This window comes from Montipora capricornis, chromosome 14, assembly GCF_036669925.1.
Source record: "Montipora capricornis isolate CH-2021 chromosome 14, ASM3666992v2, whole genome shotgun sequence".
Taxonomy (NCBI): Eukaryota; Metazoa; Cnidaria; class Anthozoa; order Scleractinia; family Acroporidae; genus Montipora; species Montipora capricornis.
This window is the reverse complement of record NC_090896.1, coordinates 9,819,554-9,830,827: the sequence shown is the minus strand read 5'-3', so window position 1 is coordinate 9,830,827 and position 11,274 is coordinate 9,819,554. Positions and strand designations below refer to the sequence as shown.

At 39.1% G+C, this 11,274-nt stretch overlaps 1 protein-coding gene and 1 long non-coding RNA gene across 2 annotated transcripts in view; one reads left to right on the top strand and one right to left on the bottom strand.

Moving 5' to 3' along the window:
- The first annotated feature begins 2,106 nt into the window (after positions 1-2,106).
- Positions 2,107-11,274, top strand: part of LOC138031351 (uncharacterized) — a 19,827-nt gene continuing 10,659 nt past the window's right edge. The window contains exon 1 of the mRNA XM_068879056.1: positions 2,107-3,778. Coding sequence (XP_068735157.1) covers positions 2,107-3,778 — 1,672 coding nt within the window. The remainder of the gene's footprint in view (positions 3,779-11,274) is intronic.
- LOC138033728 (uncharacterized) lies at positions 5,878-7,663 on the bottom strand. Its single transcript, XR_011128656.1, has 3 exons — positions 7,429-7,663; positions 6,684-6,770; positions 5,878-6,258 (listed from the first exon to the last, which is right to left on the bottom strand). It is a non-coding gene; the product is annotated as an uncharacterized lncRNA (long non-coding RNA).

Here is an 11,274-nt window from a genome sequence, read left to right as displayed (position 1 = left end):
CGCACGTTGTGTGGTCCTGTTAGGTCAGTACTGCATCGTCGGTGATCTGGTATATGCTAGAGGAGAAAGCTCATGTTCCTAGTTGGAACCGATGTGTTGGAAGTGACACTGTCCCCCATGCAGCCAGGTCATTGGAGAGTGGTGAAATCAGTGTCGTATCTGATTTTTTAGAGAGCTCAAAGGTGAGTCAGTGCCGAGTATCTTACCCGCAGTGGAAGCAGAACCCAAATGAAAGTGGACATGCCAACCCCTTTTGAAGGAACATAGGAAGTAAAGGGGTCTGGGCGTATTCCCCCTCCCCCCCCCCCCCCAGGAAATTTTGCAAATTTAGTTTCTCTCTAGAGGCATTTCCTTCAGTTTGACATCTATTTTATAGTATTCTATAAGGTTTTTATTTTTACCTCTGGAGTCTCGGCCATTCTTGTCCGTTTTGGAGCTGCTAAATGGAGTAAGTCTGCTCAGCACGGGATGTTCAATGGAGATACTTGGCGAGACATAGGACAAGGAAAAGTGTAATACGTAACATTTTACACTCAGATCACAAAATGATACTTAAGATCTAAGCAATTTTTCGCTTGTTTTCAGAATTTCGTGATAAATCGGGAGAATATGATAAAAATCAGGAGAGCGGGAGGCAACACATCAAATCGGGAAGTTTTGAATGTCTGTAAAAGCGGAATACACCTGTGCAATGCCTTTAGGAGTAATGTCGTAGTCCAGGAGATTCGGGGCCTGGAGAGCCACTGCACCTTCACGTGGATAATATGGCGAGCGTTAATAGGGCCTAATTAATTTAATATTTATATAATTTATATAATTATATAATATATATCCCTTTCACCCCTAAACCGGCCTAAACCGGCCATACTTAGTATAATTTTACTCTGCCTAACGCCAGACGATTTTACTCGTCAATGGGGAACCCCAGGAGTCAGTGGGTTTTAAGCAAGAACAACGTGCTTGCGATGATGTGGAGGGGGAACTTCCTTTCTTGCTGAGCCAATGAGCCTAAATTTGAGAGCAATGGCTACAACCGCTTAGTCACGTCATCTCAAAATATAAATTCGCGTTATTGTAATTACCTCGAGCCTATTTCAACCTTTTTAATATTACAAGGGTTTGGTAGTTCCTCAATAATGACACTCGTCTGAACGGCACTTAATTTAGGGGAGAAAATTAAAATTTATCCTCCTCAAGTACTGACGTTTTTAGTGACACCTCAAATTTTGCTATTTCACGTTGTTGTTTTGCTGACGACGGCAAAGAAATGGACAGAAGTGGAAAACTCACATCCATTGGGTGCAAAGCAATGGCTTTTGCCCACTAAATATGCAAATTTGTGACGTTCTTGTTGCCTTCGTCGTTGTCGTTGCTTAAGCTCCCCAACTGTCCGTGACCTTGCCTTCTCAAGTTCCGAATCTCAGACTAAGAAAGTAATGCTAGAGGCCTTGCATAGGTTGTCTTCCTTTTTTACCTGGGCTTCGCTCCCACTATGGGAGGCGAATGACTTAGGAAGAAATTGAATGTGGCAAAAATTGTAATCTGTTTCAATTCGCTTGTTTGGACTATCCCTACGGGCTGAAATTTGTGACCAAATTGCACTCGAAATCTTGTGATTATCAACACAAAACTGGCGTGCCGGCTTCCACAAATGAATTTGATGGTTACGTAATAAACAGAATGTTAGAAGAATCTTCACCTCTCGCGTTGATAATATAACATCCTTACTCTATCATTTCGCTCACCCCCAAGAGTTATTGTTAACACTCGAACATAAAATTCGTATCCACGCGACCACGTATTATTCATTGCAGGACTAATTTATGAATTAGCATTGAATTCACGAACTCGTCTCAGTGACAAATAAAGAGGAAATGTTCAAAGACATGAATGTATCAATAAATAAATCTTACATCCTTATTTTTCCCTTATTGTTCCAACCCTTTTATTGCGTATTTAATTGTTTACGCAGCTGGAAAACATTTTGCCGGTAAACTTTTGCACTTTGCTTCCGTGACTTTCCTCGCGTGACTTCGCTTTGCTTTCGTGACTAGGAAAGGAACTTCCGCCTTGCGCCACGGTATTTGGTCAGCTGCTAATTTAAAGATGGCGTCCTTAGTTGTTGATAGTTCCTCTGAGTTAAACCATCTCTTTCGAGACATCTCCACCAAGTTTTCTCCACTAGAATCAGCGGAGGTTGTAAAGTCGTCAAAGAGGATTTATGGAGAACAATTTTACTCTCTTCAAAACGAAGACCTGTTGTCATGTTTTGGACTTCTACAAAAGTTTGGTTATGTCTCGAATAGCAAGCTGACACTAATCAAAGATTTTGTAGCTTCAATTTCGAGCAACAAAGAGGAAATCAGTGAGAGTATTGAAAGCTTTATAGCCTCCCTTCCGCGTCTGTATGATCTGCAGAAACAACTATATGGGAGGAACGACGATCTTAAGAGGATCACAGCAACACTTGAAGCAGGACAATCATCCGTTGTTAACTTGCACGGTCCGGGAGGAGTTGGAAAGACAACCCTAGCTCAAACGATTTGCTCAGAATGGCGAAAATCTTATATTTTTGATCTAAGAGAAGCAAAAGATATGAGAGCAATTTATCGTAACCTCATGAACAAGCTTGGCCTTACTGTGCGTGAGGGACACGTAGACATGAGTTTTGTGGTGGAAAAAATCTTTGAGAAAGCTTTTGAAGAAAGCGAGGGGTTGCCCGTGCTTTTTCTTCTTGACAACGTTGAACAGTTTACTTTGGGGAAGGGAAAGGAAGGTAGGAATTTAAAGATGTCATTCATGCTGTTCTTAGAAAAGCTTATAGGATATGATAAAGATCGGAAGGCAAGAGCTTTAAGGATACTTTTGACGTCAAGGACGCCATTGAATGAGGCCAACAAGGTAGAAGATTATGAACTGCAACCTCTCAGAGATAATTTTTCCGAAAAGATCCTTCTTCCTGAGAAGACCATTGACATAAACGTGGTGCAAAAAGAGAAGTTGCTTGGTGCCTGTAATGGGAAACCTCTCCTCTTGAAAGGGTTAGCAGCAATTTTGAAACAAGAAAGAAAACTTCCCAGAGACCTGATCAATGAAATTGAGAAATCTATTCGGGATTCTGAAGAGAAAGGGGATTCACCGAAGTCCAAACGCAAGGAAGATGCCAAAGAAAAAGCTTATGGTTATGAGGAAGGAGTTGGTCATGGTGAAAAATGTGTGATCCATGAAATGTTCAACACATTACCCTCTGAGTGCTTAAAAGAATCAGCAGTTTCACTTTCTTTGTTTTGTGGCCCATTCTCTGCATTCACTGCAGCACAGGTTCTTGGCATTAGCCTGCCAGAAGCTGTGGCACAGCTTGAAGGTTTAGAAACCAGTGCCATCATTTTTGTTGTGAACAGAGAACAAAAGGAGTTGATGTATGACATTCATCCACTGCTGAAAAAGTATGCTGACAGCATAAAGGACGATGAACGTTTTATTGAATCATACGGGAATGCAAGGGAGCAGTTTTGCGAGCACTTTATGTCAAAAGTGAAAAAAATTGCAGGATTTGTAGAAGCTGACTATGTTAAAGCGTTTATGATGTTTACCAGTGACAGTGCAAACTACGAGTTTGCTATAGACATTTCCTTGGAGTCAGAGTTTTTCAGCACACCTGGTGAATTTCATGACAATGCCTTGATTGTGTCATTTGTCAATGCCTTGCTGTCAAGTAAGAAGAGATTGGAGCTTTTCAAATCATGGGCGGAAAGGTGCAGTGATGATGGCAATTCAGGTGAGACAAAAATTATTATACCTGTTAATAATTGCTGTGGAGCAACATACTCACAATGTAAAACAAATGTACTTCACAGTGCTCCAAGAAACGTTTTTTTGTAAGTCGCCTTTAGGGGACCTTCACTTCTGAAATACAATTTTGGTTGCCATTTTTCAAAAAAAAAAAAGAATGTTAACGTTTTCAATTTTCTGATGCATATTGTGCCATGTTAAATGAAGAGGGGAAACCGCTGACCATATTGAGCCAAAGATAGTTTAGAAACTGTTTATACACAATTAAGCAAAAACAGGGGGGGGGGGGGATAGAAAAAAGGCCTGGGACCGAGAAACGATGTTCTCACAACTTGCTAAGCGGTAATCTTGGTCAGCGGGGTATTTTTAAGCGGGCTCTTTGTGATAGCAGGCGACTGTCATAGCAGGCCTGCTTTCAGGTGTTTTCGAATGTTAAAAAGATGGCGATCTCTGTAAAAACTATGTGTCTGTTGGCTTTATTGTTGGTGCTATTATCACGAAGTGAAGTTGAGAAAACGTTCATAGCTGACTCGTTCCCTAATGGCTGTGAAGCTTCCCGTCGAGGCACAACTCACACAAATAATTTGCGAGTACGAGTTGAATGCGTAGTCCGCGTAGCTAGTTTGCTCGACATAAATCCGTTTATTCAGGGGAACCCAAATATTTCAAGTTGTTTCCGATGCATCGTCGGATATCCGAGTTTTAGGATTCAGACGGTAATCAGTGTAATTTTTTCACCTAAGGACCTCTTCCTGTTGTTCGATGGCTCCAAAACATCACGACAAACATCGTCGAACCAACCACGTTTAATTTCATTCAACACAATATCTACTGGTAACGTGTTCTTCTCGCCGAAATACGAAAAACTGCTTTTGGAAACTTTCCTGTATATCAGCCGGATGTTTTGGGTTGGGGAGATCTGAAGGAAAGAATATTTAAAAAAAATGTTATTTCATTCGACCCACCAAAAGTGCTACTTTCCATTCTTGAATTTGTCCTAGTCAAGTCAATTTTTATTTATGCTCAGACAGAAATAATAATTAATAGAAATTAGTGCTTAAAATATAACATCAAGGGATTGCCAAGAAAAAGAAATTTTACAATTGTAGGTTCGTTCATTGAACTAACCAAGTAGGTGACCCAAAACAAGACATGAATGAGTCAAGGAAAAGAGATGCAAAAGAATTGTTTTAGACAAAAAGTATTACTTTATTAATTAAATAGCAGTTAAAGATTACATAATTGTAAAACATTAGGAATCAATAATAGTATTATAACCACCAATCACAGAATTTTTGATATATTGACGAAAATTGGAAAAAAGCTTGTTTTTCTTAACATCAATGGATAAAGAATTCAAAGTTTTGGACCAGTGTAACTGAGAGAACGAATACCGCATTGAGTGGTATGAACAGATGAAACAAACAGATTATCAATCTGTGATTGACGTGTATTATATGAATGAATAGAAGATACCGGGTTAAAAAAATTACCAAAACTAGAAGGGCTTAGTTTATGGTGCCACTGATAAACAAAAGATAGAATTTCAAGATGAATTATGTCAGAGAATTTGAGGAGTCTGAAAGTGGCTGTCCTATATTGAATGTCAGCTGCAATCCTTTCAGCTGGGAACGTGCAGTGTCTCTTGGAACTAATTGTAACATCAAATTCCGGAACAAGTATTTTACCAAGGGTCTACCAAGCCTATCTGTCATCTTGGTGACCCTAACTCCAGCGATTGAAGCATACACCTGCTAGCTATCTCATGAACTGCAAATGTTCAGCTTGAAGAGGGATAACTAAAAATTGATTATTTGGTAGAAAACTTGAGAAAGAAGAGTGACCTCAGATTGGACCATAAGGATCTCCTTTGGACCCTGCAAATTGAAATTCCAGGAATTCATTTGTATATACAGGAATTCCACTACCACTATCAACATACCTTCCCATTTTCTATCAATGATGCAGGCAGTTACCCCTTAACTGCCTGTAGGGGAAGTTATGAAGCCAACCCGAGCATGTGTGTTTTGAACATTATAGTTGGGATGGAGACAACCACATGAATTATGAGACGGGTGAAATAGCATATATTCCGTGCTGTTCATGTCAGGTAAACATCAAGTGTGTCCAGCCATATGGCTGTTCACACCACATGTCCAACTTCTTGAACAGTACATTTCATGTTACATGCAACAATGGAGACAATGTGAGTTCTACTAGTGATGTCCAGTCAATGACCAGAAACAAGAATTTTATTTGTTTATTTGTTTTTGCAGTCAAGGCCTCAAACATTTTCGTGCGCAACAAGCTAACACTCAGTGATCAACCCTTAATGAAATGTCCTCCCCATAATGGCATGTCATCGTCCTGACATGCCCCATTTATACTCTTTATTGATAACAAAACTCCCTCCCAGCTGGAAAATTGCAATCAGTGGTGATAGAACAATCCAACTGTTATTTTCTCCTGTAAGAAATGAAAAACACAATGTCAATGATAGACAAATTTTGCTTGCTGAAACTGGCACTGTGGATGCAGTGGAAGACAGAATGACTGAGAACATGGCAGGAAAGCCTTTTAGATGAAAGAGGACTGACTTCACCAAGAAAGAAATGGAAATTGCTTAAATTAAAACTGTGTATATTTGCTCCAGACATGTAATTGTTTTTGTTTTTGTTTTTTCAAAAAAAAAACCTTGATTAGAAAACTTTTAATTCAACCAATTTAATTCTCATTTTTTGTTGTCTCAGTGTCATCACAAAGTGGAGCAAAGAAAAATTTTATAACCAGAATCAAAGGGAGGGCAGGGGGAATCCTAGAAAAAGTGACAGGTGTGCTCCATTCTGCCTTGACCGAAACACAATTAAAATCCATGACTCTGAACCACTTACAATGTTTAAAACTCTTTTTTCTCGTCTCTTCTCTATATAATTTTCTTTCTTCTCTCTTTTTCTTTATTCCTTATCTTTGTATTACGTCTGTGGTGTGGCAAAAAAATTAAAAAAATAACAAACAACAAAAACTAACCTGATCATATATAGAGTTTACCTTAGTAACTTTCTGGCTAAAACGACTATATAAAGCCAAACAAAAGTTTGTTGGAAAGACTATTCTAATTCGTTTTAAGGCTTTGTTTTAAAAATTCTGATGAGCACTCCATCGCTCTTATGTAGGAATCTCGCCCCAGGAGTATCAATAAAAATCCTCAAAGACAAGTAATGCAATTGAAGTAAAACAAACAATGCAAGCAAAAGAACTCTTCCTCAATGAAAGCTGGTTTTCACAATATTCTCTTTTCGCGAACGAATTTCTTTTTATAGGCGGTAATAAATGCTAGCTGGAAAAAATTACAAAGTAAAACGTAGGTTTAGTTATCAAATAACACATGCAAAGGAATGTCTATCTCTGAGTATTAAGTGTTTCTACTACAAATACCATAAATCGAACGCCCGATTGACATTTTTTACAAAGACAAAAAAATTGAAAAAACTTGAAAAATTGCGAGTTACTATACAGCGGGGATAATTACTGTTTGCTCACCAACCTGTTTTATCACCTCGCCAATAATCTTAAGCTTACTAGCTCAAGAGGCTTTTTTAACGCGAAGTCATACACATTTACAAAATGTTGCCTTACCTTGATCTCAGAGAAACCACTGTGCGTTAAAACCGACGTCCACCAAGAAGTAAATTTTCCAAATTGAAGGGCTTCGAAATAAAAAAAAATCGTTAAATAAACTAAAAAAAGCCACCACATTTCGCACCGACATCGGCCGCCATGTTTCTTGTTTTGTTTACATTTCGGGATGACAAATTCTGCTCGTGCGCAATACACGAATCCGCTGACTGATGCCTCCATGATTGCTTTGCAAGTTGTGAGAACATCGTTTGGATTTCATTTAAGAGAATGTATGGAAAGTTGCTTCCCCCCCCCCCCCCCCTGAGCAAAAACGTGCAAAAGATAAGGAAATCGATAAGAAATGAAGAGTAAACCAGAGAGAGTCAAAGACCAAAGCTATGGTTGACCTGCATCATATAAAGAGGGTAACGTTTTATCAAGGAAGTGACATCACTGAAAAAGAATAGCATTCAGTGCTGTCATGTTTCCGATGTAAGGATGAGATCTTCACTCAAGACATCGTTTAAACAATATATCTTTAGAGAGAAACTTCATGATTTCATACGTTGTTGCATTTGGTACGCATTGATGACAATCATTCTTTGTAATAAACAAACGTCGCAAATGTCAATTCATGCTACTGACAACTGCCGAAAATGAATCAAGGCAGTGCTTCTGAACTAAAAGCATGGCATCTGACAGGATGAGGCGATGCGGATCCGCATAATTCACTGAAATCCACATCTTCCGCATAATTCCGATATTTTCCGCAAAAAACAGAAGACATACCTGATATTAGTGATAAAGCAGCTCCTTAACATCCTCAAAAACATAAAAGCCGAAGAAATTGACTGTTTTGAAACGCTTATTTTCCTGAACATTGAAGAAAACACACCATTTCGTTCGCAAGATGAAAGTTCGTAAGATCGTGAGCAGTTTCCGAGCATTTTTTCGCCAATGAGCCTGGACACTAGTTTTTGTTCCTACAATGCTTTCCATTGGACGAGAAACAGTTACACTTCAGCAAATGACGTAACTGATAAGAAACTAAGGGCGCGTTCGATTGACCGTATTCCGGAATAGGATTACATGGAATACAAGTTAGAAATCCTTCGTTTTTACGGAGATTCACATTAAAAATGTCAAACACCTGCTAAAATGCTATTTTAAACATATCTTTATTATCCTTGTTGCTTCAAAACGCCAGACATACCGTTTTGAATTCATCACTTCACGTATTCTTATTCCGGAATACGGTGAATCAAACGCACCTTAAGTCAATGATCGAGGGAATGGATCGCGCTCCAAAGGTATTACAATTTTGCTCCATTATCTCCAAATTGAAACAAAATTCATGATGAGAAACAAAATAATTTTTTATCGCTTTATTTATTTTACCAAAAGTTGCGGCAAAATCCCAACTGCTAACCCTTTTATTTCAACGGTGAAAGCTGGTCGCAAATTGGTAACTCCTCCATGTATTTTAATCACAAAGGGCAAAAATTCAGTCACAAATACGATTGTATTGGTTGCAATTTCGATCACGGATTTACCGTAAGCATGTAAATACATTGGACGGGCCTAATTATTAGTTTTATAACTTGTTTAAGTTTCCGCATAATCCGGTGTGATTTCCGCATAATCAACGCATGTTTCCGCATAATATGGCCAAAAATTTCCGCTCAATCTTTAATTTTTTAACCGCATCCTATCAGAAGCCATGTAAAAGGTGTGGTGAAAAACTTCATTGCCCTTCATTGCCCTTAAGGAAAGGAAATATTTAATCCTGCAGAAATGGTATTTTGAATATTGTTGCTTGTTACTTGTTTAAATAGCTTATATAAAGAAAAAAACGTCCCCAAAAATGTTCCGTGTCCTTGAACCTTTGACAAAAACTATGAAGATAGCTAAAACTATGCGGATGAGGCAAACGCCGGTCCCTAAAACTTTCTAGGCGACCAAAGTTTCCCTGATAAATCGGAACAGATAAATATTTTTAGGGAGGCTCCAAATGAGCCACACAGGCTTTTGAAGTGTAAAAAGGAAAGGAAAGGAACTTTATTTAAGTGTCTAATCTTCTAGCGCCGTAGAGCACTATTCGGAGACACTGTAAATTAAAATTAACAAGTTAACGCAAATGAAATCAAATGGTGGTTTTTGAGGAGAGGGGAAACCGGAGTATCCGGAGAAAGCCTCTCGGTGCAGAGCAGAGAACCAAGAAACTCAACCCACATATTACTCTGAGTCTGGGAATCGAACCCGGGGCACATTGGTGGGAGGCGAGTGCTCTCACCACTGCTCCATCGCTGCGCCCTCAAAAAAGAGAAATCCATTTTATAGACTTCCAACGCAGTTGAAAAGATTGCGTTGTTGGATCGATGCCATTGTTAACTCCGTTTACACGCTAGGATATGTACCAGTCAATTACGCACAATTAACCATCAAACTCAAGAAGACTGTTGGGATGTCATGTGACAAGATTGTTTGCCGATCTGTGGGAACAGAAGCCTCTAATTGCTCAGTTTTTCAACCTTTTCGTTTTTTATAAAGAATATTTGTTTCTAACCATCAAATGTTTAGTTTATTTTACAATTTTTACCTCGGATTATGTACTTGCTCATTTGTTATCGTTTCAGTGCGCTCGGTGAGAAACATTTTTCACTGAAAATTCAGTTTACAAACACTTAACAACCTATATCATCACAAAACTGAAAAAATTTCCGCGTTGAGTTAGATATATTGTCCATGGAAATCTGCCAGTAATAAACAATAAGCTTAAGCTGCATTGTTGATCATTGAAAATATTTAGCGAGGTCAAACAAAAACAGTACATCTGAATCGCCCCTTCTGTTTGTGAGACTGCCTAAAAATGTCTCCACTTGACAGTTAAGCGGGAAAAAAAATAACCAAAGGCCTGCAGAGCGCCGCGCTTGCCGCCAAAATTTTCCATTGAATTTTTTGTATTCCGAGCACAAAATACCATAGACAAGACCCTCACTGAGTTTTTGCGCGTGATAAAAAGGACTGGACTTAACTTTCCAGCTTACATGGCATTTATGACCGACGTAATTCACACCAAACTGGTAAAACGTTGAAAAGTCATACCTACACTGTACCGTAGTCTGCTGGTCCCAGTTGCCTCTCTTCCTTTTGTATCAAAAAAGGCCGCTGCAAGATTTCACGATGCCTAGTGAATTGGTGAGGAACGACACGTTTTAATTAAGTCTTTAAAGAGCCAGAAATTACGAAAAAAGAAGACACTAAACAGTTTTAATTTGTGGTCGAAAGTTTTTATTATGTCTCGATGTAAATTGAAACAAATCAAATGGCCAGGAAATAGGTCGCCAATTTCTTTTCTACTAGGCATGGCGACCAAAACGGTCCCAGCTTAAAGCACTGCTTCGCAAAAGTTCGATTTCTTTTTGGTTTTGCTTGCTTTTTGCCACAATGGATCGCGCATTTGGCAACCGTCTTCTATCTACATCTACATGTTCTTGCACTCGGCAAAGTCCATTTTTGACTTATGGCTGTTTCTGCTTAGAGGAGTCTCATACACTATAAGCGTTTTTAGAGACGGACATCACTGCCAAGCCGGCCACTTCTGCTGAGAGGACAGGACAGCCGGTCTTCTGGAATAATGTGTGGGAACTTTAACATCCCACGGGGAACTTGTGAACGTAGAAAATATTTGTGAGACAGGGCCTAGGGTTTATAGTCCTTATCCGAGAAGACTTGAAAGTCTAACCATTTGCAGATAAAATTACAAAGGCAGCACTTTTTCCTCAGTTATTTTAAGATCTTAGGTGATCCAGCCGGGGTTCAAACCCGCAACCTCCAGCATGACAGCTAGACACTCAGTCAACT